Below are 27,500 nucleotides of genomic sequence, written 5' to 3' on the forward strand. Positions count from 1 at the left end.
ACACACTCTTACTGTGTGTGTGTGTGTGTGTGTGGGTGTGTGTGGGTGTATACTGTCACCTTGGGCATTATGCCTGTGTGTGTTTTCAGCTCCTTTTGATAAAGTCGTGAGACTCACTGGAGACGTTCTAATCAGTGTGTGTGTGTGTGTGTGTGTGTGTGTGGTCATGCTGTGTGATTTACACATGAAAAACAGTAATTTGAAAATGTGTTTGGTTGCTGCAATTATCAGTGAGGCGACACACTGTAATTTAGACACAGCTAACCTGAATTGTGTGTGTGTGTGTGTGTGTGTGTGTGTGTGTTGTACATGCTAAAGATCACTAAATGTAAAAAAAAGTATTTATTAGCTCACTACAACATGCCTGCTAGCAGTTAGCATGCTACACAGTGCTCATGGCTTCATAAGGACACGATGATAGATCAGATCCAGAGCTCCTGCTGGTTCCAGCTCGATCACATGTTTCTAAACAGATCTGTACCCATGAGCTCTGGGCTTTGGGACAGAGCCCATGTTCTGTGTGCTGAATGGAAACGAAAGATAAACGTCTGGTCGCTTTAAATGTTGGTTCAGTTTGCTTGTTTTGCTTGGTTTCCATGGTGACATAATGAATCAACATGATGTAATCTGATTTGTCAGAGTGAATAAAGGCTTCAGCTTCTATGGTTTTCCCCTCTGGTGACTTTTGTCCCCTCACCGTCATTGCTGTTATTACAAACTGACTTCAGAAATCAGTTTTAATTAAAAACACATTTAGTACATTCATGTTTGTGATGCTAACTAATGCTAGCTATAAACAGATCTACAAAAATATGATTGTTTGGATAATAATCATTAGTAACTAGTTAAAAAATGTCACCACATGTAGTAAAATTTAGGTTAGTGGATTGCTAACTGATGCTAACTAATCCATAAAGCCTTTATACAGAGGCTAACTGATGCTAACTAATCCATAAAGCCTTTATACAGAGGCTAACTGATGCTCACTAATCCATAAATGTCTCATGTCTGTGGTGAAACGTTAGCTTTCAGTTAGCATGTTAGCCTGATCTGAACACCTGCAGTCTCACCAATGACGAGTCTGTTAAAATTCAAACCCCGCCCATCGTTAGCGAGCGTAGCGAAGCAGTTAGCCATGAGGTGCAAAAGGACGGTGGAAAAAAATCATTTCAAATTTTGTTGATTTTTATGATGATAAAAGCTTTAATGAGCAGGAGTGTGTGAGGGCGAGTGTGTGAGGGCGAGTGTGTGAGCAAGTGTGTGTGTTCTCACCACTCCTTAGTGTTGGTGTGTTTCCTCATTCACTTTCACTCCACAAACTTTTGTACTTTGTTTGTATTTAGCTGCATTGTGTAAACTAAAGGCGTAAACCACAATACAACATGGGTGACTTTTTGTTGTAATTTAATGTCAGTGTGTGTGTACAGGTTTAGACCTACTTTATTCTACACACACACACGAAATGGAGTTTTTAACAGTGAGGTGATATCACTGACTGAAGGTACATAATGAAGTGTGTGTGTGTGTGTGTGTGTGAAAGAAGAGCTTTTTAATCTTGCTCGAGCTTGGTACCTTTCCACACCCTTTTCCCAAACAATATTCTCTCTCTCTCTCTCTCTCTCTCTCTCTCTCTCTCACACTCTGTTAAGAATATTAACCTAAAGCTCAAGAATGTGTCAGGGCACGCTAATGCTTGTTTATTAAGTGTGTGTGAGTGTGTGTGGAGTAAAGGGTGGAGTGTGTGACTGTGTGATTAGGAATGAAGGGAGAGGTTCTGTGCAGCTGCATGTTCTAAATCTCATTGTGTTTAATGGTGCAGTAGATTCTTCACTCATAACCACGGCACTTGTACTGCTCTGTACTTTAAAACACACAGACACTGAGTTTGGCTTCTGGTTATGGGTCGAGTCTTGGGGGTTGAGTCTCGGGGGCTGAGTCTCAGGGGCTGAGTCTCGGGGGCTGAGTCTCGGGGGCTGAGTCTCGGGGGTTGAGTCTCGGGGATCACAGGCTTTCATGCTAACTATGAAAGCTGTGTTGTGGCTGCTGAACACTTGACTAGCCAGAAAACACCAAACACTAAAATACACATCTCTGTTAATCAGCTGTTGCTATGGAGACGATAAGGTACATCAGCATCAGTACATTAATATAAAGCTTCGACACCTTCTGACCAATCGGAGTCCAAAACTCAGCAGCAGCTCTGTGGTGTCTCTCATTATTAATACTTTTTATTTAATAGTTACTAATATCTCATTTTCCTTCACTAGGTGGCGTAATGTCAAGTGGCCGTGAATCAGTGGGTGACTTGATTCCCCAGGACATGCTGGAAGTTTTTGCCCAGGAGCGACAGAGTAAGCGGGGCAAAAGGTCCAGGAGGAGGAACACCTTTGGCCGTGCGTTCAGCTGGTTAAAGGGACGGCGCAGAAAAAATCTCCGTCAAAACAAAGACATAAACATCAGCCTGCTCACACCTGGATTACTCGTGCCCATCCTACCGCCTTCAACCAACACGGGTAAACATTAACATCTGTATAACATCTGTATATAAGCATGGAACATACCAAACAGAAGAAATCCACATCACCTGTGCTGAACTACCCTGACACCTGTGCTAATGCAGCAAAACCCACTAAACCTGTGCTTATTGCACCTGAACACAGGGTTTACCTAACGCCTGTCCTTAATGTGCAACCACAAGCAATGCAGAATTAACCAGACGTGTTCAAATACCTCTCACTCCACCCAAGGGCACACATACCTTTGCTTTCACCCAACACTGGTAACACCCATCCACCTACACCTAATTAACGCTCACCTGACAGATACAATTCTTTTTATATTTTAATAACATCTATTAGCATTCTGAAGGGATTCGGCGTCGCTTAACAAAATGCTAAATTACTAAACTAAATGTTACCAGTGTTAGGGGTGTGTAGGCGGAGTTTACCAGGGTTGGGTGTGTGTAGGCGGAGTTTACCTATAATAGGTGTGTGGGTGGAGTTTACCAGGGTTAGGTGTGTGTAGGTGGAGTTTACCTATAATAGGTGTGTGGGTGGAGTTTACCAAGGTTGGGTGTGTGTAGGCGGAGTTTACCTATAATGTGTGTGGGCGGAGTTTACCTATAATAGGTGTGTGGGTGGAGTTTACCTATAATAGGTGTGTGGGCGGAGTTTACCAGGGTTGGGTGTGTAGGCGGAGTTTACCTATAATAGGTGTGTGGGCGAGTTTAGAAAGGTTGGGTGTGTGTAGGTGGAGTTTACCTATAATAGGTGTGTGGGCGGAGTTTACCAGGTGAGGTGGTTTAATGGCTGCAGGTTTTTATACACTGTGTAATGTGTTAATATCAGGCTGCTATCTGACACCTGATGCAGGGTGGGACGTCTCTGTAATAGGTGTAAGGAACACTTCAAAGTGCCCTGGGGTGGAAACTTGCCCAAGCAATCACTGGTACTGTGTGTGTGTGTGTGTGTGTGTGTGTGTGTGTGTGTGTGTGTTTGGTCCCAGAGTGAGGCTCCGCCCCCAGGCCACAGTAGCACATGTTCTAACACAGAGCAGTAGAAACATCTCAGGTTCTGGCTGCAGGTCATATTCATACACATCATTTTTATAATGTATTAAAGTTGCTAGTTAGCGTCCCCCGGCGCACGGCTGTGTGAGCGTCCCCCGGCGCACGGCTGTGTTAGCGTCCCCCGGCGCACGGCTGTGTGAGCGTCCCCCGGCGCACGGCTGTGTTAGCGTCCCCCGGCGCACGGCTGTGTTGAGCGTCCCCCGGCGCACGGCTGTGTGAGCGTCCCCCGGCGCACGGCTGTGTTAGCGTCCCCCGGCGCACGGCTGTGTTGAGCGTCCCCCGGCGCACGGCTGTGTTGAGCGTCCCCCGGCGCACGGCTGTGTTGAGCGTCCCCCGGCGCACGGCTGTGTTAGTGTCCCCCAGCGCACATGCACACACACACACTCTGGCCCTTCTCAGTTTGGACAGTGTGTATTTCAGAACGTTGGGTTGTGCAGCACTGGATTATTCCTGTAGAACTGGTCCTTGTTGTGTTCCATAATCCCAGCACTTCTGGTCTCACACCTAACAGCTGACTATAGCTTCTGTGCAACAGCTTGACTGCCTGCAACCTCGGGCTTTTATAGAACATTTGTTTCCTGCTAGAAACCAGTTTGTGAGTGCAGACGTGACGTAGTTGTGTTCTAGACCCCACTGTGTTTCCTGCTGCGCACTTTAACAAGCACTCAGAGAAATAACCCAGAAGAGGTCAAGTATTAAAGTGTTTATCAGCACGGTGCAGTTCAGACTTTCTCTCTCTCTCTCTCTCTCTCTCACACACACACACAAACACACAAACACACACACACGTTCCATGGCACCAGCGGGAATGTTGGTTTCTGTTTGTTTTAACGCCCAGACAACAGAATGTTCTGGTTTGTGATTTCCCACAATTCCCTACGGCATGTTTGCGTTTTGTGGGCGTCAAGTTTGAACAGTGTGACTCATCCCTCTGACCTTTGACCTTTGCAAAATTCACACACACACACACACAACCAGCTAATCTGCCACAGGCTAGACTGGCACACCGAGTTTGTTGTGTGTGTGTGTGTGTCTGTGTGTGTGTGTGTGTGTGTGTGTGTGTGAGACAGGGCTTTCCATTTTGACTAACTTAGCTAACTGTTTCTGTAATATCAGTAAGGTCAGTAATAGACCACAATCACAAAGCCTGCACACACAGTCTCACACACACACACACAGTCACACACACACACACACACACACACACACACACACACGTCAGTTGGTGTGTGAGTTCAAGTCTATGAATGTGTTTCTGTGGTTTGCTGAGACGTGACGCTCCTGAACAGGAACGTAAACCTTGAACAGATATAAAGAATTTCTCCTTGACTCTGTGCGTGTGTGTATGTGTGTGTATGTGTGTGTATGTGTGTGTATGTGTGTGTGTGTGTGTGTGTTTGTGTTGCGGGGGGGGGGGGTTGGTTGGTAAACTCTGCTGTAACTCTGGCAGGTTTTAGTAGAAGAACCACACCTTAAAGTCTGTCTTGAATTGCTTCATGCAGGAGACAAAATCTGTACACAATCCCACAGACACACCCAGCAGTACACACACACACGCACGCACACACACACACACACACAGTTACTTACATGGCTGCAAGAACAAACTGCGACATCTCTAATCTGCACTATAAAGAATCAACAATAAAGCGGCTCTGAGCTCAGATTACTGTAAGGGGCGTGTGTGCGTGTGCGTGTGTGTGTGTGTGTGTGTGTGAACGTATCAGCTGCAGCGGGGCTTTGATGTGTGTGCAGCTGATTATCAGACTGTAGTTTAAAACCCAGCTATAAACCAAAGGAAAAATAAAACAGATTGTTCTGGTTGTAAAGAGGAGCAGCTCATAAACCGTCTCACACAATGAGGTCCTGTGTGTTCTGACCCAGTTCTAACCAGCACAGAACCTGTGTGTCGCTCGTGTGTGTCGCTCGTGTGTGTCGCTCGTGTGTGTGTTATTCACACCCTGGTGATTTAGGGATCAGAGTAATTCATTAGCAGAACTGAGCTGCTGTCCTTCAGGTCTCTCATCTGGCTGTGGTTAGAACTCCAAACTCTGCTTTGTCACAACAAACACTAGAAGTCTAAACTGCTGTTGGATTAATTCTATTAACTCGTGTGTTTGTTGCGACTCTGGGCTTTCAGATCATTTTATTCCAGAACCCTGGAAACGCAACAAGTCCTACAGATCGTTCACTCGAGAGCCTCGACATGGTGCGATTGAGGACGTGATGTAACGGTGCCACAGAACCCAGAGCTCGTCTTCTAGAACCATTTGCTTGATGTTTGGTTCCAGAACTGATCTGAAAGAACATGTAACAGAAAGAGAACTCAGATGTGTGTAAGCATGGAATATGGGTTCCACACTGGGATCTCACCAGGATCAGCGCTGGATCTGCTCGAGGGATGGACTGGGTTCTAATCAGCTCACATCTCTGCTTTTATGCCAGGGCTTTGTATAAGCAGCACAGAGGACACTGCTCATACACTCTTCTAGAACCAGGCTGAGAACACCTGAACACCTGAACACTAGAACACCTGAACACTAGAACTCTGTGCTCTGATGTGAAAAACAGGAAAGAACAGCGAGGGCCTTGAGCTATGTTGCAATGTGTGTAAAGTAAATAGGGGCGTAAACGTTCTGCTCAAACACAGCCACGGAAATCAAACAGAACTTTTCAGAAGTTCAGTGATGAGGTGAAGCAAACTTGTGTGGATTTATTTGACACACCTGCCTCACAGCTGTCCATCATGTCTGCTCATAGGTGGCACTCTACAGATATGGACAGGTAGAGGGGTGCCAATACTTTGTGCACAGTATCGAAAGGGAAACCTAACAGTTCTAGACCTACAGCGTGAGCGGTGTTGTAGATGAACCCGATAAAGTGTAACCTCTGTGTGAACATGTTTTGAGGTCAGTGTTCAGCTCACAGCAGCGCCACCTTCTGGACACGTTCACGTTTCTCAGTAACACGACGAGCTGCAGTCAGTTTGGGTTCTTTTCCTTACTTATTAACTAGAAGACACAGAATAAAGTTCAGCTGCTGAGGGAACTGCTGTTTATAGCTGCTATAAAGTAAGTGACATCAGGAAGGAAGTTCTGCTGAAGCTCCACAACATTAAACGTTTGAGATTCATATCAGCCGCCGTCATTAAATCTCTGACTGTAACAAACGGCTGTGGAAGGTTAGCGTCGTGCCGTCTGGGATGTTATGGATGTTATGGCTGTGATCTACTGAGTGTGTGAAGTTATTAACAGTGTGTGAATTCATGCCCAGCACATTCCAGTGTGTGTTTGTGTGTTCTGTGATGATGCTGATGTGACGTGATCACTGACTGATGAGGGGGATGTGGTAGCCTAGTGGTTAAGGTGTTGGGCTAAGAATCGGAAGGTTGTGAGTTCGATTGCTGGGCCACTGAGCAAGGCCCTTAACCCTCAATTGCTTAGTTGTATAAAAAAATGAGATAAAAATGTAAGTCGCTCTGGATAAGGGCGTCTGCTAAATGCGGTAAATGCAAATGATGAATTGATTTATTACTCAGTGGCTGGTGAGCTGTGTGTGTGTGTGTGTGTGTGTGTGTGTGTGTGTGTGTGTGTGTGTGTGTGAGAGAGAGATCAGGCCTGAGAGTCACAGCATGTTAATGATTAGACACACACACACACAGGTCCAGCGTCCTGTGTTGGACTCCATTATTCTCCATCCTGTGGAACAGAAATCCCTTCCTTTAGGAAATCAGCACTGCAGTGTGAACAAAAGCCGATCTCCGGTGGAACACAAACATGTTGACGGCGTGACGGCGTGAGCGCAGGGTTGCGTGTCTCACTCCGGTTTCTAACTCATTTGTTTTCCAGAAACACTGCCGAAGGAAGCTGTAATATGCAAAAGAAAAACCTGTCAGTGGGAACAGCCGTGTGTGTGTGTGTGTGTGTGTGTGTGTGTGAGAGAGAGAGAGAGAGAGAGAGAGAGAGAGAATATATATACAGTATTTGCAGTGTGTGTTTGTGTGAATGGGTGTGTGTTTGTGTGCGGTTCCAAAGCTTCCCTCACACACACACACACACACACACACAATCCACAGCACATGCTTTGCCTCCAAAACCACAACAAACACCTTAGCTCACGGCTAACATCAACATCACCGTAAACAGGGAAACAGGTTCATAAGAGTCAAATTAGTGAGTCGATTCTTTGACTCGTCTGTTTGTCACTGATGAATGAATGTTCTGATTCGGCTCAGACATCAAATCCGCTCAGTTGTAGATGGCGTTAGATTAAGAGTTGAGAACATATAATTATTTATATAAATATAATTATTTATTTCTGAGTTCTTAAATACATTTTTCACACAGACGAAATTTCAAAATAACAAACGAAGGAAACGTGTTTTATAACCAGAGCTGTAACACCATCTAAACCACTCAGAACAGAGAATTACATCTGTGTGTGTCTGTGGTGTGGAGTATTGTGGTGTGGAGTATTGTGTAGTGTTGTGGAGTAGTGTGGAGTGTTGTGGAGTGTTGTGGTGTGTAGTGTTGTGGAGTGGTGGTGTGTTGTGTAGTGTGTAGTGTTGTAGTGTGGTGGTGTGTTGTGGTGTGTAGTGGTGTGGTGTGTAGTGTTGTGTAGTATTGTGGTGTGTAGTATTGGGTAGTGGTGTGGTGGTGTGTTGTGGTGTGTAGTATTGGGTAGTGTAGTGATGTGGTGTAGTGGTGTGTAGTATTGTGTGGTGTAGTGTAGTGGTGTTCTGTAATGTTGTGGTGTGTAGTATTGGGTAGTGTAGTGGTGTAGTATTGTGTAGTGGTGTAGTGTTGTGGTGTGTAGTATTGTATTTAGTATTGTGTAGTGGTGTAGTATTGTGTAGTGGTGTAGTGTAGTATTGTGTAGTGGTGTAGTGTTGTGGTGTGTAGTATTGTGTAGTGGTGTGTAGTGTAGTATTGTGTTGTGGTGTGTAGTATTGTGTAGTGGTGTGTAGTGTAGTATTGTGTAGTGGTGTAGTGTAGTATTGTGTAGTGGTGTAGTGTTGTGGTGTGTAGTATTGTGTAGTGGTGTAGTGTAGTATTGTGTAGTGGTGTAGTGTTGTGGTGTGTAGTATTGTGTAGTATTGTGTAGTGGTGTAGTGTAGTATTGTGTAGTGGTGTAGTGTTGTGGTGTGTAGTATTGTGTAGTGGTGTAGTGTAGTATTGTAGTGGTGTGGTGTGCTGTAATGTTGTGGTGTGTAGTATTGTGTAGTGGTGTATTGTGTAGTATTGTGGTGTGTAGTGTTGGGTAGTGGTGTGGTGTGTAGTATTGTGTAGTGGTGTATTGTGTAGTATTGTGTAGTGGTGTATTGTGTAGTATTGTGGTGTGTAGTGTTGTGTGTTTTATCTTTCCTCATTTGATCACTGACACTGAACTATTTCCTGCTCCAGTCGACTGAACACAGCAGGTCTGTACATGTCCAAATAACTTTCCTGGATAAGTTTGTTCTGAAGCTGCTACTTAAAAACTGAGTGACAGAGTGTGTGTGTGTGTGTGTGTGTGTGTGTGTGTGTGTGTGTGTTTGTGTGTGCGTGCGTGTGCGCGCTTGCATGACCCATCAGACATTAGTCTCTTATAACCTCTCAGTCTCTCTCTCATACACACACACACACACACACACACACACACACACACACACACACACACACACACACACACAGGATCTGTGAACTGATGTTAGTAATTATGATGGTGTTAGTCATTTGTAATAAAGATGTCTGACTGAATGACTGACTGAATGACTGACCTCGGATGATGACGACATCATTCACCATGACATCAGACACAGAACAGCTAATCCAGTGGCTTATCTGATAGTGGTAAATAAATTCCAACTGCATTTTTTGGGTTAGTACATTTTATAAACACACACACACACACACACACACACACACACACACACGTTGAACAGAAACATCTAGGACCGCTTAGAATCTACGCTGACTGACGTCTCTGTAGCTTAGAGTTTCGTTTCCATACAGTTTTGTTCACAGCTTTTCATCTAGTCTGCGTTCCTCTGTATCTCTGCATCAGAAAACAACCTGCAGCCTGAAGGGAGAGAGGGCGAGTCAGGACAGAGCGAGTGTGTGCTGTGTGTTCACGTGTAAGAGACACGGAGAGAAAGACCGAGAAAAAGGAAGGGAAAGAAGAGAATGAGAGAGAGAGTGAGTGTAGAGTTGAGAGGTTTAATGTTCTCAGACTGTGAACAGTAAGCACACAGGACGTGATGATGATGATGATGATGATGATGACGATGACTTAGTTATGATTAGCATCTGATATATAAACAACTTCAAATAAACAGGTTTCGTCATGGTGACTAAGTTAGTGTAAGTGTTATCATCATTTATGTTAATGTTTTAAATAAAACTAATAATGATGCTCGGTGTAAAGTGTTGAGTTTCTGCTGTCGTTCATTTTAGAATAAATAAAAAGCATGTGTGTGAATAAATAAGTGCTCCCTTGTGCACTGTGTTATATTCACAGAGCTTCCTAATGAACATGAACTAAACCCCAGTACACTTTCTGTTCATTAAGAACTGTGTACAAAATAAACAACACAAACAGTCTGGAGTCTTACATTTTTAACAGGTTTTATGCTACGCTGTTGAGAAAGGGGATGAGTTTTAAAGTGTGGACGAGACAATAAGTTGCTTTACAATCCTCTTGATCTATTAGAGTAGTGCTGAGAAGAAAAAGTTGTGTAACGGCATTTTAGGATGAGCTGTGGGTCAGTTACGCCCTCTAGTGGTGGTGCAGCTCACTCTTTATTTTACAAACAGATGCCAAGAATTTCTCTTCACTTTCGGAACTCTACAAGATGGAGGTTGTGAGTGAGTGAGTGAGTGAGTGAGCGAGTATGTACACCAAGCTGCCACTCCTGGGCCCCTGAGCAAGGCCCTTAACACTCAATTGTATAATCAGTCAGTTGTATAAATGAGATAAATGTAAGTCTGCCGAATGCTGTAAGGTTAAGGAAAGGATTTAATATTCACTCCATTCTCACTCTGCTTTTTTCTCCCTCTCTTTCTCTCTCGCCCCTAAAGTAAAAGTTGAGACATCGTGTCCTCTAAAGCACGTCCAAGAGAACGTGTTTATCGAGGGACCTCGAACAAAGTATGTAGAGGATCTGCAAATGGAGGCTCAGGAGGGTCTGAAACTCCTACAGCACGATGGTACGTTCTGGATGTCCTACATCACACTACAGCCTTTATTTAAGGTTGTATTTGTAACCACATTGTTTTATCCTCCAGAAAACAGAAATGGTGTGGACTATCAGGATGACCAGAGTGTCATTGTAAGTACCTTATTGATGTGTACGTTAAATACACTGGCTCAGGAGAAATGCACACACAAAAACAAAACTATGTTGACTACATCCTTTTAACCACGCAGTCGAACGTAACGGCTCGCACGGACGACGACGTGAGCTTCAGCGAACTGGGAATGTCCGAGTCCGAGAGCACCGCCGCTGACACGATCTCCACACGGTCTGTCACTTCCTATCAGTCTTCACGTTCCGGACTTACAAGGCAAGGTACGGGTTCGAGTACAACGGTTTCTTTCTTTTCATTGTAGTTGATTAAACTCACCTGTCGTTCGATAGCGATCATCTTCTCCTTGTTCCCCTGCATGTAGGCTCTAGCTTCAGACCACTAAAAGAGGACAAAAAACATGGGAAGGGCAAGTCAAAGAAAAAGGCGGGAATGTTCACAGGAATACCGAGACACATACAGAAAGAACTGGGTACGTTTGCTTATTAAAGCAGAAAGGTTTCAACATAAAACCTCATTTCAGACTCACTAATACACATTTTGATTCATTTCCTAATTCAAGGGCTTGACAGAGCCGCGTGGACGGCGTCCCAGTTCACTGACGCTCAGCTATCCAATGGAGGTTTAAGCATTTCCACCGTCGTCCCCACCCCGGATAGCATATCCCTCGCCTCGGTCCCAGACGGAGCAATAATGTATCTGCAGACCATGAACAGTCTTCAGCAGGCTGTGACAGAGGAGACATCACAGCTCCCACCACAGGAGGGACAGCAGGCGTTCGATCCACAGAATTCACTAGCCCGTCCCTGGACGACCACCTCGGGCAACTCTCCATCCAGTCCAGTGATGTACGTCTCCCCTGAGGCCACGTACATGAACAAGATTATCCCAAATGCGATACTGCCTCCATCTGTGGACGTGGTTGAACTCAGCCGCAACAGAAGTCGTAGTAGCGTTCGCATGGTGAGCAAGAGCAGCCTGGCGTCGGCCAGTCCAGCTCCGTCAAGAGCCTCGTCCCGGGCATCTTCCAGGTTCTCCTCACGAGCTCCATCTCTGATGTCTTCGCGGTGTTCTTCTCGGGCTTCCACGTGTCGGACCGCCACCCTCTCAGAATACTCAGGCTGGAGCCGCTCGGGATCATCAGAGACGCTGGTCTCGGACTCTTCCACCATTTCTAGCAGCAGCACTCCTCGTGCAGCCAGCAGGAATCAGGCAGAAGACAAGATTGGACCTTCTAATGACAAACGTTATCCCGATGCGCAAAATACCCCTTTCAATCCTGTGAACGGTAACAACCCAGCAGAGGAAGCCTGGAAGACCTCGGGATCGACGAGTCCTTTTAATCGCAGCTTATCTGTGATTAAAAGGAGCAAGAAACCACCACCTCCACCAAGTCGCTCGTATTCGCTGCATTCCGGTCCGTATGCAAGAAAGTATAATTCTCTGAAAAATGGATCTCAGAAAGTGGAATCACCCTACAGTGTTTATACAAGTCAGAATGGCAACATAGCTGTTCCAGGTAAAGAGAACCCGACGAGCAGTAGGACAGTGTTAGCAGAGCTACAGCTACACAAAAGCCAAACGCATACAGGCCACTTACCCTATTCACACGCTAATGGGAGGATTCACCAGAATAAGCTCAAGCAGTTCATGCCATCTATCAAAAGTCTAACCTCTAATGGTGTGGTTGCTTCACCAGCTGTGAGGACTATTATGGAACTCCTTGATGTTCCAGATCCCCCTAAAGTTCTGGCTCCACCTTCACCTCCTCCTGAGACATGGGCACACAATCAACAAACCTTTGAGCTACTGTGTGGACCTGGACCTGTCAATTTTGAGCGGTGGGCTCAAAAAAGAGGTCTGAAGATCGAAGTCCCAATCCCAATGGCTAAAAGGAAAATACCACCAAAAAGCCAAGCAACAAATGACATGAAGGACAATATAGAAGCTCCTAAAGCACAAACTCAAGCAGCCATGGTCAAAGACCTGATATACATGACTACTCCTACAAAGATATCCGTCGATGTTCCGCCTCCTTATGGCAACGCTCTGCCTTTACCCAGGCTTACCGATGTCGGTCCTTCCCCGTCTCCTTCACCGCCTCCTGAACATATACCCCCCCTGCCCCCAACAGACCAAACCGTAACTCTAAAAGAAAATGCATCCGCTCAGTTCCAAGGACCAGGTGATGACATCATATGTCCCCCTCCACACCCATTGTTCCCACCACCTGCACCTCCTACAAATGGGCAGGACGAAACAGAATTTGCATCTTCACACATGCCACCTTCTCTACGTTATTTATTAAAAGTGCCCCCAGTGCCACAGGACGCTCAGCCGTCAACGTTAGAGAACACACCACCTTCTTCAGCTGAGAAGATCCCACCTCCTCCAATGATGCCGCCTCCTCCTCCAATGATGCCACCTCCTCCACCAGCAATCCCACCACCTTCAACATTTAAAACTCCTCCTCCACCGGCAATCCCTCCACCTTCACCACTGATTCCTCCTGCAGAGACCCCTTCTCCTCCAAAGAAATCCCCAAAAGATTTATCCTCAAAGCAAATCTCGTCCACAACATTTAACGTCCCTCCACCGCCGCCATTACCAGTAGATCTTAAGAAAGAAGTCAAAGCTATCACAGTTGAAAAACAGGAAAAATGTTCATCTCAGCCCACCACCCACACTGTTGTAACTTCAGAGGAGAGTCCTACCCCAATGGTCACACCTTCCTTATTACAGAACGTTCGTCTCAGGTCAATCAAGTCCAAGGTGAGCCCAGCCGAAACTGGAGGACCAAAACCCAAGCATCAGATCGGTCAAGACGCACCCCAAAAGCCAATGAGAAGATCTCTGATTTTGATTACACTTGATATTCCCTCACAATCGACTACAGATCAAAAGGAAGACGCTCAACCACCGTCGGACGCCCAACAAAAAACTGAACCAAAAGTAGTGTCTGGAAATGCTGAACAGGTTTCACTGGATGTAAAGCTTAGCCCCCATAGCCAAGTCAGCATCCCAGACCAAAACACTCAACAAGCAAGCGCTGAACCAATCAAAGAGTCCTTGTCTGCTGGATCAGTCGACCAAACCCCCAATTCAGAACCTGAACCCCAGATCACTGTGCAGGACATTCGAAATGCAACACCTGAACCATCAAATGCGCTAAACCCTGACGAACCAAAAGATCAACCCGTTGCCAAGGACATAAAAGAAGTACAGAACGACTCCAGTGAAACAAGAGAGAAACAAAGTTCATCACCGGTACAACCAGAGCAAGATGCTAAACTTTCCAAACCCCAAACATTAACACTCAACACATCTCCAAGACTCAATCCTGCTCAAAAAGTGCCTTCAGCTAGTGTTCAACCTTCATCTTCCATGTGCCTCCAAGAAGCCATTCGTCTAAAAACCGCTGCCTTGTCATCCACAGACAGCCAAGCAAAGCGCCTGAGTCTGCTGCATTCCCCTCCACTGTCCATGGGGCCCATCTCACCATCATCTACAGCAAACTTCATCTTCTCCAAAAGCACGAAAAAGGTGGTGATCGAAAGACCTCCGTCATCTCCGGAGTCCAAATCAGATCTGACAAAGATGCTGGCGCAAGAGTTGAATTCTGTTCCGCGAACATCCAAACCTGCTGCTGATCCCCACAACGCAAAAGCCAAAGTCCCTCCTCCAGTCGCTAAGAAGCCCAGTGCTAAGAGTGAAAGTATTACCCATAATTCCTCAGAGAATAATGTGGACACCGAGCATGTGCAAACTGCTGGTCAGTGAGTGCAGCCACTGGAAAGAAGGTAAGGCCTTAGGGCTTTTATTTTTAATCCAATAAAAATCTAGATGTCCACAAGAGCGTTTAACATTTTAACGCGTGTATTCAGGAATTCTAATTAAACACAGCAGCTACGAGAGTTCGAACAAAAAGTTCATGTTTTACTGAACATGTGGTTGGATTCGCTCTGATGATCGTCTTTGTTGTCCAGCAGATGATGGACGATTTGAAGACCGGGACCGCGTTAATTAATCAACTGTAAATAATTCACAATTACGACCACAAGGTGGCGCTCTGTAACGTATGCTGAACAGGAAACCGACGTGACGAATCCCTCGAGGACAGAAATGCCACTGAATGCTGAAGAAGTGGAGGAAAGAATAACGGGGAGAGAAAGAATGTGTAGAATGAGGAAAAGGAAGGAAAAGGTGGTGGATGTAGAGAAATAAAAGTCAAAAATGAAAAACAGACAGGAAGAAAGGAATGAAGAACACTTTCAGTGGGAAAGTAGCTCATAAGAGATTTGTGTAATTGTAAAACAGTAGAAACGTTTTGTGTCGTTTTCCACAGAAGGTGTCGGTCTGTGTGACTAAATAATTGTAAATAATTTGCAATATAATGATGTACAGTTTGAACTTTTTGCCCAGAACAAATTTAAACAGGTCTATTGACTGGACCGTCCTTAATTTTAATATATACCATTTTTGTGCACTACTATCCTGCGTGTGGGGAATCACTGATTTAAGTCTTTTAGAATTTCTTTAATTTCTGAAACCTTTCTGTCTAACTTATTGTTTAGAAAGAAAAAAAATCCGTCCTTCGCTCAACGCTCGACTTATTTCAGGTCCAGTCTCTTTAACTGCTTTTCTTTTGCCATTCTTTTGTTGTTGTCGTGATTTAATTTCAGTAACTAGCTGTGGTTTATGTACACAAAGCAGTATAGCTTGTTTAAAAGGGTAGAATTAAAATCAGGCATTTTTATGTAGCCTGCGGTCGCTTCTGCTTAAAGAGCGTGATGTTCTTTTGTTTTGTTTTAAAGCACCTTATAATCACCACTGACATGCACACTGGACTACAACCAGGTCTCTTTTTTTTCAAGCTGTTAAACCATTAAACACAATCTGAAGCATGAATGTGTCTCTCTGTCTGTCAACATGTTCATCACCACAGAGTCAGAAGGTGTTGATTGATTCTCTCTAACAGCAGCTCTGACTGTAGAGCAGCTTCATATTCATGTACTCACGCTTTATCGTCTCCATAGCGACCCCTTCTTCACAGGGACGTGTACAGCTCACACTCCACATACACAGATCAAATCAATTGGTGATAATACCAAATAACTGATAAAACACACGTTTTTAATATGTTTATGTGGAGTCTCTCTCTCTCTCTCTCTCTCTCACACACACACACACACACACACACAATGTGGTCCATCACACAAACACTATAATAAAGCGTCTAGATTAAATCCCTTGAATACAAACCAGTCGCAGCTTCATACCTGGTAGCAGCTCAGCCTCTGGATCGCTGTCGGTTGTCAGGTCTGTAATTTAGATTTGCTGCTATATTTATGATGATAAAGAACATGAGAGATCCACGTGGCTGTATCTGTGTGCGCTCGTGCCCTGTTTGTAAACACAAGAAAAGAGATTTGACTGATGTACAACAGACCAAATCAGAACACAATATTTCTCTTTAAACATTCTGATTGCTGCACAAATCGCTGAAACATTAATCCCTGGGATCTGGTTAAGGTGTGATGTGAAAGCCGGTAACAGTGCAGCAGAAACACTACCAATCCCTGCTACACACACGCTTTCACACGCATGTGTCCATCAGAAGGTGTGTTAATGAGCTGCTAAAGGGAATCAGGTGTTAGAGCAGAAACACTGTGTGCTGTTTCATGCCATGTCCACATGATGGCGCTGTGCAACTCATAATCTGCTGCTGAAATAAATCAGAACCGCGTCTTGTTTTTGATGGAGGAAAGTGGAGCTACATCTGTCCTGCTGGTGTCTTCCCTGAAGGTGTGATGATGTAGAGTTATTTAGTAAGGAGCTTCCAAATAATCATAAATAAGCCCAAAGATATCAGGTTGCTCATGATGCCAAGTGGTGCAAAGCAAAAGGTAAAAGTACACTAAAGCAGATCAGGTGTGAGTCTGGAGCTCGGGGTAAAGTTTGTGTTGGTGTCAGCAGGTGAAACAGGGTCGGTGGCTCAGTGGGTAAATCACCTGAGCAGGTGTTCTGAAGATCAGGGTTCGAGCCTGGGTTTAGGCAGAGATTGTTTTTATGGTGACGGTGGTGACGGTACAGAAAAAGATAAATGTTTAAAAAAAAGAAGAGTTTGTAGAAAGCTCTGATAGCTCAGATGTCTAAGGGTGAGTCCCTCTGTAGTGTCGCACTGCACAGGATCGAGGCCGCCTGCAGGCGAGCTGATGGGCTGGAACCCGGTGGGGCTGTAAACCTGGCAAAGAGAAAGAGAGTGAGAGCCAGTCTGTCCCAACCGGGGCTCCTGGGGAGGTGCAGGGTGGGGTTATGCTGCTTTTATATATATATTTTATATTATTATATATTACATATACTTATATATTGCATATATTTATATATTACATATACTTATATATTGCATATATTACATATACTTATATATTGCATATATTTATATATTTATATATTGCATATACTTATATATTGCATATATTTATATATTGCATATATTTATATATTGCATATATTTATATATTACATATACTTATATATTGCATATATTACATATACTTATATATTGCATATATTTATATATTGCATATACTTATATATTGCATATATTTATATATTACATATACTTATATATTACATATATTTATATATTACATATACTTATATATTGCATATATTTATATACTTATATATTGCATATATTACTTATATATTGCATATATTACATATACTTATATATTGCATATATTTATATACTTATATATTGCATATATTTATATACTTATATACTTATATATTGCATATATTTATATATTACATATACTTATATATTGCATATATTACATATATTTATATACTTATATATTGCATATGTTTACATACTTATATATTACATATATTTATATACTGCATATATATATATTGCATATATATATTTATATACATATATATTTATATACATATATATATTGCATATATTGCATATATTTATGTACTTATATATTGCATATATTTATATACTTATATATTGCATATTGCATTTGTTTATATATGTTTGTAAATATATATTTATATAATCATACATTTATTTATATATTTTATATATATTTGTTTATTTAATATATACATATTACTTTCTTTATCTATTTTTATTTTGTTAATTTAGTTTAGTTTAGTTTATTTAGTTGTACTTAGTTACATTATATTCTTTAGTACTACTGCTACTAGTTCATACATTTCATATATATTTTTTATTTAATATATATAATTACTTTACCATACTTTAAATATTTATTAAATATATTAATATACTTATATACACTGCTTTTATTTTATTTATTATATATTACTCTTTATATATATATATATATTACTTTTTTATTTTTTCTTTATATATTACTTTTTTTTTATTCTAACCTTGAAAACCTGACCCTCAATTAACGTTGAGAAACATGTTTCAGAAATATGTTTGACACTAAATCTGTCTTTCACACAGCCACTGAACATGGATTACATAAATAAAGAACTGCGGCCGGATTCAAACCAACAACCTCCTCATTGAGAATCCAGCACGCTAACCCTGAGCCAGTCCTTCGTCAGGGGACGTGTCTTTCTTAGGAGACGTGTCTTTCACACTGCTGTTTTCTGTCATACACACTGATCTGCTGTTCTTTTACTTTTAAAAACACGGAAAACTTCTCACAGCTCACAAGTATGTTGGGGGGGGGGGTTCGTATTTGTGTGTGTGATATCGTTTCTATCACGTGTTTTTATGATTCACTGTGCAATATGACTCACGGTGTCATATTGTAATCACGGTGTGGGCGGGATTTTGTGACTTTCTTTTGGGAGAGAATAACTCTTATTAAACTCACTGAGTCACTTTCACTTCTAAGTCTTGATCAGTAATGAGGCTGATCTTTCTCCTACATCTCACGTCATACATACAGAGATATTACAGACTCATGTACACAACTCTTCAGAATAAAGCCGATGACCAAATGAAATGTCACCCATCTAATGGGGTGGATATTCATTATAATTATGCATTAATCACAGCCATGTAAATCTGTAAAACAAAAGTGTTTTGTAAAACTAAAGTGATCCTGCATGAATACAGGGTTACAACAATATGAAGGAATGAAAACAATAAACTAGCAGTGAGATAAAAATGATCATGAAGATGACATTCTGCGGCAGCTGCAGGGTCGTGATGGCAGCTGATTAAACAGTTGGCAAAAGACTTTCATTTGATTTTGTATGAAGCCAATTAAAATAGATAATTAACATAAATGATTTCTAGAAGCTTTTGTTGTTTGTTGTTTGTGTGATGATGATGATGTTTGCTGATTTTTCCCCTCGAACCCTCCATGTTGATGTTTCTTCTTAGCAGCAGACCCAGGTAGAAGATCCTGACCTGACAGTCTTTGTTGCAATATATTTTATTTAAAGTTGCAACAGAGAAGTTTCCTTGTAGGTCTGCAGATGGAGTTGGAGATCTGGTCTGGATTTATGGTGTCGTCAGTGCTGAGAAATGCTGTAATACGGCCCAAACATACAGCACATGTCATTAAGAAGCATCTTCAGTCTAGAGAAGAACAAGGATCCTGGAGGTGATGTTTGTGCCCACAGAGAAGGATCTGAGGCAGTCCACATCCAGAAGATCTGCTGTTTGTTCTGTTTGGAACAACCTAAAACTGTGTATTAATGAATACAAACACTGTAGTATTCCCAGCTGAACAGATGCTCTCTTCTCTCATTAAATGAAAAAAGTGATAAATAAAATAAAAACCTAAATAAATAAAAAAAAGTGTTTTACACATTGAGTGTGAACGTAAAGTATCACATTTCAGATTGAAATACGACTTAATAAAACTAATTATTTTAACACGTCACTTTGTATAGCAACAATAACAATTGAAGTGGCGATGACTGAAATTCTAACTCTAATATGTTAACGACCTGTTAAACAAATAGCTTCAGCTTGTATCGATAGAGTTAACACTTCAAAAGTCTCTGGAAGTTTATTATCGCATTATATAAAATTAAAACGGTACTTTGTGCCCTTCGTCAGCCAGGAGCTAAGAGCTAGAACCCTTTACACGTGTTTACACGGTGCGAACAAAGTTTAATCCGTATTATTTACTCCGAATTAATCACCAAACACAAAACAGCGACGCTAAACTTTCTCTCAGACTTCAAAATAAACAGAAACTCACATAATAAAACCACAATGTCCACATAAAGTACAGGCGGAAGTGTTCAACTAAAACATAATACAAAATAAAGAGTTCCATTTTCTTTGTCTTTTCTCAATATTTGATTGAATATTCTCCTTTAAGTCATGTAGATGGAGATTGTCCCGTGTCTGTTAATACGGAAACACACGTGACCGGTGTCACTACTTCCGCTTGCTGTTTTGGAACACGCCCATCTAAACATAACAACTGTTGCCAAGGAAATCCCCGAAGCTATTTTGAACAGAACAAACACTCTCTAATAGAGATTATTATAGAATCTGTATGACGTCATGAAAGTGTTAATTGTTTTGGGTTATTAAAAATAGAACATATCTGACAAATATAGCACAGACCTCATAATAAATCCGTGGTGTCATGACTCCAGAGAAGCAGAAGATAATATAATATTACATCAGTTCACTAATTATCCTTCGACACCGAATGATAAAAAAGGAAAAATCCCGAAATCCTTCAGAGAATACCATCGGGTCATCAGAACCTTCGATCAATCGGACAGATTTCAGACATTCAGCTCACATCTGCAGGGCTCTCAAGTTTTGAAGACAGGCAAGAGTGACATCTCCAACCCCCCAGCGGACCCCCCCCCCCCCAAAATAAATAAATAAATAAATAAATAAATAAATAAATAAATAAATAAATAAATAAATAAAGATAGATAGATAGATAGATAGATAGATAGATAGATAGATAGATAGATAGATAGATAGATAGATTTTTTCAAAGTATTTGTTCAATTTCCATTTATTAATCTGTGTGTGTGTGTGTGTGTGTGTGTGAGAGAGAGAGAGAGAGAGAGAGATTATAACTGGTGGTGTTTATTGTAAGTGTTTGTTGCCTTGTTGGACTTTATCATTTGTAATGTTGCTCCCATATAAAACAGTTCAGCACAAGCCCAGCCAGGGGAGACGCGCTTGATTCCTGCCCGTTTCCATAGAGACAGCGGTGCGGACTGATACATTTTGGGCGCTGCGGCTTATTAAATATATGATAAATAGTCCGTTTTTCTGCGTGACAAACACAATGTGTGACAAAAGACCGAAAAACGCGTGACTGTCACGTTAATGCGTGATACTTGAGAGCTCTGCATCTGACTGCTATGCCACAAAGCATATTTCGGCTGTTTCCTGTTCGGAGTCACGTCGGCGGATCACGTGGATCACACACATTATTTACTGTAGAGTCACCCAAATGAATCTGGTTTCTCTCTCATATCTTCTCAGGGAGATTTTTCGCCTCCGGCTTGTTCATTAGAAATAGGGTTATATATATAATAAAATATACTATATTTATTTATATACTACTTGAATACTATATATATATATATATATATATATATATATATATATATATATATATATATATATATATATATATATATATATGTTAATCTTTTTTTTTTACTTTTAAACTTATATATATATATATATATATATATTCACTTAGAGTCACTTGAGAAATTGTTAAAAGCGCTATAGATATAAACTGAATTGAATGGATTTTTTCTCCCAGTGAGGATAAATGAAGACTCCTTCCTACTTCTCACACACACCCTTATTGCGTATTGTGAGTTTTCCAGAAGAATCTCAGTAGGTAAAAACCTGTTCAAACTCAGCGAGACTAATGACGTAACGTATCTAGAATGTGTGGGTAGGACTAATGACGTCACTGTATGTAGTCTTATAAACACTGATCCGAGATTTCCCGTCTTATACACACTTATCGGCTGTTTCCTGTCTTATACACACTGTTCGGCTGTTTTCTGTCATACACCCTGATCTGCTGTTCATTTACACACACCGACACACACCGACGGCTGAAGAGGGATATGAGAGTTCACGCTCGGAGGGATTCGACACTGACTCTGGCTCTTCTGAATCTTTTCCTGCTGTTACATGGAGTTTCCTCTTACAGTAAGTCAATTTTTACTACAGCTTTATATTTACAGCTCAGAATAAAATTAAAAATCTCCATCTGATGGATGAAACCTAATGAGTGTTAGTCCAGCGGTTGTGTACAGTTTTAGTGAGCTAATGTGTTAATAACACAGACATGATGTGTTTATTATCACCAGGTGACACTGAGCTCACACACAGATCTGTTAGGGCACAAAGGACTCGTTCTTTTTATACAACACAGTTTTTGTTTTTCTCTCTGTACAGTGAGCAGTACACAGTGAGTCATGTTACACGTGACTTTTTCACCACACAAGGACTTTGCTGTGTTTTTTGGGGGTAGCTCTGGGTTTCCCCAGATACTCCGGGTATTTGTTGGTGTTTACCGTCCGGTCATCATTCTTTTTAACACAACACAATTGTTTTAACAGAACTGAGTGATAAATGCTGCTACAGGGTTTTTAAATGAATAATCAGTACAAAGTGACAAACACGTGAGCTAAAGACAATGGGGTTTTTAAACCTGGTCACTTCCTGTGATCTGATATCTACCCGATGGTAAAAAGACCAGGTCTAAATGCCGTCTGAAACGTTTTGGAGACGGATATAAACCCGATGTACAAACCCCTTCAGGAGGTGGTCTGGGACGCGTTTCAGATGAAACTGGACAGGTTTACACCTGTCACTCGCAGGTGATCTTTCACCCAGACGTCTCGCCGGGGCTTAAAACACGCTGCTGCCCCCAGCGAAAACGCAGCAAACAGTAAATGCTGTTTTTCGTAGAAACCACGTGCACCAACGTGTGTTCCGTTTCAATTACACGGAAATGAGGTCAAATATATTAGCATTTTGGGCGGGAGTAAAAAGATCAGATCGATATCCGATTCGCCGAGACGCGTTTATGTGGTCTGATGTAAATGGTACAAATCAGATAGCTATCGGATCAGAGACAACACGTGAAGTGACTGGGTGTAAAAAGGCCCAATAAGGCTCATACACCACACACATCAACAGCTTAAAGGTTATGGAAAGGAAACTGTAGGAGAGCAGAACTATAAAAACACCTCCACATAAACTCTCTCTCTCTCTCTCAGATTATCTGAATATTTACTTTTTCTGTTGATTTAGCTGAGATTTCTTGTCATGTTTGTATCCGTAGCTGAGTTCGAGATCTCGGTTCCCACGCGTGTACAGATGGGTGTGTACGGCGAGGCGGTCCATCTGTCCTGCGTGTTCCCAGTGAGCGGCTCGTGGGACGCAGACAGCAGCGTGATCACGTGGCAGCGCGACCTAGAGGTGGTCCACAGTTTCTTTCATGGCCGAGACCAGCCACAATACCAGAGCCAGAGATACGCCAACCGCACCAGCCTGTTCCACCAGGAGATGAAGAAAGGAAACGCGTCCCTCAGGCTGGACCGCACCACTCTGGAGGACACTGGGGAGTACACCTGCTCTGTCAGCACTCGGCTGGGCAGCCAGAGAAAGAGCTTCAACCTCAAAGTAGCAGGTAACGATGACACTGTACAATAAAGTGCTCTAAAATGTTAGCTACCTAGTGCTCACCACCTAGTGAAGCGTTACTGGTTGTCATGGTAACTGACCACTCAGCACTCTTCTCTACCCCTCCTTTAGCGTTCTACCCCGAGCCTCGTCTGCAAATCTCTGTGCTGAGCGACGGCCACATGGAGGTGCTGGTGACCTCAGAGGGTGGGTTCCCCTCTCCCTCCCTGCAGTGGCTGATGGGAAACGCCAGGGACGTCACCAACCACACACACACGCAGCTGAGTAAGGACCATCACACAGGTCTGTACAGCGTGAACAGTAAACTAAACCTAAGTGCAACCGTCAACTCCTCCATCACCTTCATCATGAAGAACCCAGATCTGGACCAGATCATCAGGAGGAACATCGACCTCTTCTCAGGTGAGTTCATCAAGACCACACGTCCCCGAGAGGTTCTTTAAGTCACAACACTGCAAATGTGCTGTCATCATTTTAAAAAAGAAATTAATGAATAAATTTGTGAATAACAGATTAAACAGGAAAGTCTAATGATTTTCATAGTATGGATTATAAAATGGATTGAAATAAATTCTCTGAACCTGTTTTTATTTACTTATTTAATTTGTTTCACAGAAAATGTTGGCGCTGACCAGAGGAACCATCGAGCAGGACTCATTGGGCTTTCTGTTGTTGTAGTTACACTCGCTGTGATCATTTCACTAATTATCCTTCGACACCGAATGATGAAAAAGGAAAAATCCCAAAATCCTTCAGAGATTACCATCGAGTCATCAGAACCTTCGATCAATCAGACAGCAGCTGAAAAAGCTTCCTCAGAATCCCTGATAAAGGAAGATCTCGGGCAAGGCGGCTAGACTAGAAGAAGAAATGTAGTTTACTTACAAGACTTTTTTTTCTTAAGCTCTCCATCAACTGGCCTTCAGCACAGCAGTCAGTGATTAAGGCAGATGTGTGGAGTCACATCTTCAAAACCATCTCCATCCTGATCTCCAGCTCCTGTCTTCCTCGCTGCTGAAACTTTTTATGGCACTGAATATTTAGAAAATTAATGTTTCTAATGGACAATGTTAAGGGTCTGGTGTCTCAGATCAAACTCTAGACTTCAGCTACAACTGAAGGTCAATAAACCTCATCACAGTATTTTTGTAAAGAAGCATTTATTATACTTTAAATGGTCAGCTTGGTCTGTTTCATGGTTATTTCAAGCAGTTGACAGTCAGCTGTGAGCACTGGTGTAATTTCTGTGCTGTTCATCAGTTAGTGTTAAATTCGGTCCTCAACTGTGGCAGCTCCAGTCGTCACCATGGCGACGTCCCCATAACATTTGTGTTTGAAGTAAAATAAATGTGAAGGTTTCTGTTGTGTTAAAAGGTTGTGTTAGTTGTTGAAGCCCTCTTGCTGGACAAGGGTTACTGATGCGTTAATTTATAATTTTTAATCATGTGGCATTTGTACATTGAACATATTTATAAAAATCAATGTAGAGTGATTCTATTTATGCTCATTGATGTACACACACACACACACACACACACACACACACACAGAGCACCATTTTCTATTAAAAAAAGTCCAGAAAAAAATAAACCAATGAGTTCTCTCCAGATCTTACTCTGAACTACATAGACGGTATGACCTCTTCTTATAGGTCCTTGGCTTGGAGGTTGGGTAGTAATGCAAATTAACATATTTAATTTATTTAAATTTATTAAATTTAAAATTTATTTAAATTTATTTAATTTATTAATATTTAAAACTGTTTAAACTGCATCTGATTCCTTTCACTGCTTTATAGAGGGTTTTTTTTTAATTAAAGACCAATGTTAGGATCAAAACAGCATATTGTAATATTAAGAGTTTCCATCACAGACACACACACACACACACACACACAGACAGACACACACACAGACACAGCAGCTACTTTCCAATTTCACTTTCACAGATAAAGACATGGAAACATGGAAAGAACAGGAGTATAAAGGTGGAGGAGCAACTGGAAACAGTGCATTTCCAATTGTTCATATCTGTTCCTGAAGATGTGCGCGTGTGTGTGTGTGTGTGTGTGTGTGCGCGTGTGTGTGTGCGCGTGTGTGTGTGCACGCGTGTGTGTGTGTGTGTGTGTGACTCAATATTCACTTTGATTTTTTACATTCTAATAAATCAGTTATGCTTACCAACAATCCTGCTGTGTGTGTTGTCAGTTGATGTTAATCTCCTTAGTAGATAAATGCACCATATAAGGACATACAGCAGTACCAAATTGTGAGTCATTCACTTCCCACTAAGTTACAGTCCACAAATTCTCACTCTCTCACTCATTTTCTACCGCTTAGCCGAACTACCCCGGGTCACGGGGAGCCTGTGCATATCTCAGGCATCATCGCGCATCAAGGCAGGATACACCCTGGACGGAGTTCCAACCCACACATTATTTATGGTAATAGCTTCCTGTCAGTGTCAGTGGATTCATTATAATGTTGACCAAATTGCTGTTATTTATCTGAAATTAAGTAACCGACTAATTTAAGTAACCGAGTCAGCCACAAGGGAGCAGAGTATGATATAGGAACCAAAAATTTTACGTTTAAATGTAGCTATTTATTCAGAAGACTGGATGCTGGGGTGAGGGATGGAGTGGGCATCACTGCACACATCAGGAACTCACCCAGAGTGCACTGGTCCAACAGACTGGAGCGGAGGGTTTTTCTGGTCTCTCTTTATACGCACTCTGCTGAGTGGAAGAGACCCAGGCAGGTGTTGGATGCAACTGTTCCAGTCCTCCAGTAGTTATTATTATTTGTATTATTATACAAAATGACATGAAAAAATGTGGTAAAAGTCTCAGTAAGGCACTTAAGATGCGCGCACGCTCACACGCTCTCACACACACACGTGCGCTCACACACACACGTGCGCTCACACACACACGTGCGCTCACACACACTGCAGAGATTCAGATAGAAGATCCTGGCAATCTAGAGGTTTCAGAATCGTCACTGCTGTCACTGTGAGCAAGAAGAATAAAAACAAACAAAAAAAATAAAACGAGCCCATTAGAGGGATTTGAACCCCACAAGGTGATCGAGGAAAAGTGCAACTCTGAAATCTGAAGCAATCACAAGATAAAACGTGTGCCTTACTGCAGCAGGGCGTGTAAGCGCTGACGGTTGTGTCTCCTTCTCTCCTCATTGATGGGGTAGGATCTGAAGATGAGCAGGCCGAGGATGATGAAGGACACGGGCACAGCAGACACCAACAGCTTCAATGTTAATTTCACTGAGTCGGGCTGAACACACCCCCTCGACATGTAACCCGCAAAACTACACGCGCACGCACACACACACGCACACTAACAATGAATGAGGACAGAGTGATGCAGATTCAGACAGAAAACAATAAAATGGATATAGATTAATAAAGTGAGACAGAACAATAATGAGTCAGTGAGAGAGAGAGCATGAACACAGTGATGGAGAGAAACAGACTGAGACAGAGAGACAAATACTGAGAGAGTGCGGTGCAAAAGTCAGATACTGAAAGAAACAGTAAGACAGATAGGCAGTGAGACATGTAAGGCAGTGAGATACAGTAAAAAGTGAGACAGGTAAGGCAGTGAGACAGGTAAGGCAGTGAGATACAGTAAAAAGTGAGACAGGTAAGGCAGTGGGATACAGTAAAAAGTGAGACAGGTAAGGCAGTGAGACAGGTAAGGCAGTGGTATACAGTAAAAAGTGAGACAGGTAGGCAGTGAGATACAGTAAAAAGTGAGACAGGTAGGCAGTGAGACAGGTAAGGCAGTGAGACACAGTAAAAAGTGAGACAGGTGGACTGACTGTAAGCTGAGAGTGGAGATGCCCAGTGAGACTCCAGAGGCAAACTTAGTGAAGAAGACGTAGAAGGAGAAGAAGATGGCTTCATGACCCTGAGAGCTGGGATTCTGTACTTTATAATCATCCACTGCATCAGG

At 42.3% G+C, this 27,500-nt stretch overlaps 3 protein-coding genes and 1 long non-coding RNA gene across 12 annotated transcripts in view; 2 read left to right on the top strand and 2 right to left on the bottom strand.

The window, feature by feature from the left end:
* The window catches only part of si:dkey-157l19.2 (uncharacterized protein KIAA1522), a 20,547-nt gene extending 4,785 nt beyond the window's left edge, over positions 1–15,762 (top strand). The window contains exons 2-8 of one of the 2 annotated variants that reach the window (XM_027166836.2): positions 2,268–2,513; positions 10,627–10,755; positions 10,834–10,877; positions 10,976–11,117; positions 11,219–11,326; positions 11,417–14,654; positions 14,841–15,762. In XM_027166836.2, the coding sequence (XP_027022637.2) occupies positions 2,276–2,513; positions 10,627–10,755; positions 10,834–10,877; positions 10,976–11,117; positions 11,219–11,326; positions 11,417–14,634 (3,879 nt within the window). In that variant the 5' untranslated portion in view covers positions 2,268–2,275 and the 3' untranslated portion in view covers positions 14,635–14,654; positions 14,841–15,762. The remainder of the gene's footprint in view (positions 1–2,267; positions 2,514–10,626; positions 10,756–10,833; positions 10,878–10,975; positions 11,118–11,218; positions 11,327–11,416; positions 14,655–14,840) is intronic. The other variant, XM_047812992.1, reaches the window with a different exon arrangement.
* Positions 15,763–18,855: 3,093 nt separating this feature from the next.
* On the bottom strand, positions 18,856–20,647 carry LOC113656009. Its single transcript, XR_003443847.2, has 2 exons — positions 20,073–20,647; positions 18,856–19,645 (listed from the first exon to the last, which is right to left on the bottom strand). It is a non-coding gene; the product is annotated as an uncharacterized LOC113656009 (long non-coding RNA).
* A 1,114-nt stretch (positions 20,648–21,761) lies between these two features.
* Positions 21,762–25,019, top strand: LOC125141123 (CD276 antigen-like). The gene is made up of 4 exons (XM_047813009.1): positions 21,762–22,024; positions 23,166–23,513; positions 23,639–23,929; positions 24,143–25,019. The coding sequence occupies exons 1-4, from the start codon at positions 21,940–21,942 to the stop codon at positions 24,382–24,384; spliced, it is 966 nt and encodes a 321-aa protein (XP_047668965.1). The 5' UTR covers positions 21,762–21,939; the 3' UTR covers positions 24,385–25,019.
* A 1,090-nt stretch (positions 25,020–26,109) lies between these two features.
* Positions 26,110–27,500, bottom strand: part of mfsd2aa (major facilitator superfamily domain containing 2aa) — a 9,246-nt gene continuing 7,855 nt past the window's right edge. For 5 of the 8 annotated variants that reach the window (XM_047813001.1, XM_047813000.1, XM_047812997.1 and 2 more), the window contains 3 exons: positions 27,367–27,500; positions 26,674–26,853; positions 26,110–26,538 (listed from right to left, as the gene is read on the bottom strand). The exon at positions 27,367–27,500 is cut by the window's right edge and continues 10 nt beyond it. In XM_047813001.1, coding sequence (XP_047668957.1) covers positions 26,487–26,538; positions 26,674–26,853; positions 27,367–27,500 — 366 coding nt within the window. In that variant the 3' untranslated portion in view covers positions 26,110–26,486. Of the gene's footprint in view, positions 26,539–26,673; positions 26,883–27,366 lie in introns of those variants that run through there. The other 3 variants (XM_047813003.1, XM_047812998.1, XM_047812999.1) reach the window with 2 other exon arrangements.

This window comes from Tachysurus fulvidraco, chromosome 4 (assembly GCF_022655615.1).
Source record: "Tachysurus fulvidraco isolate hzauxx_2018 chromosome 4, HZAU_PFXX_2.0, whole genome shotgun sequence".
In the NCBI taxonomy this organism is placed as follows: Eukaryota; Metazoa; Chordata; class Actinopteri; order Siluriformes; family Bagridae; genus Tachysurus; species Tachysurus fulvidraco.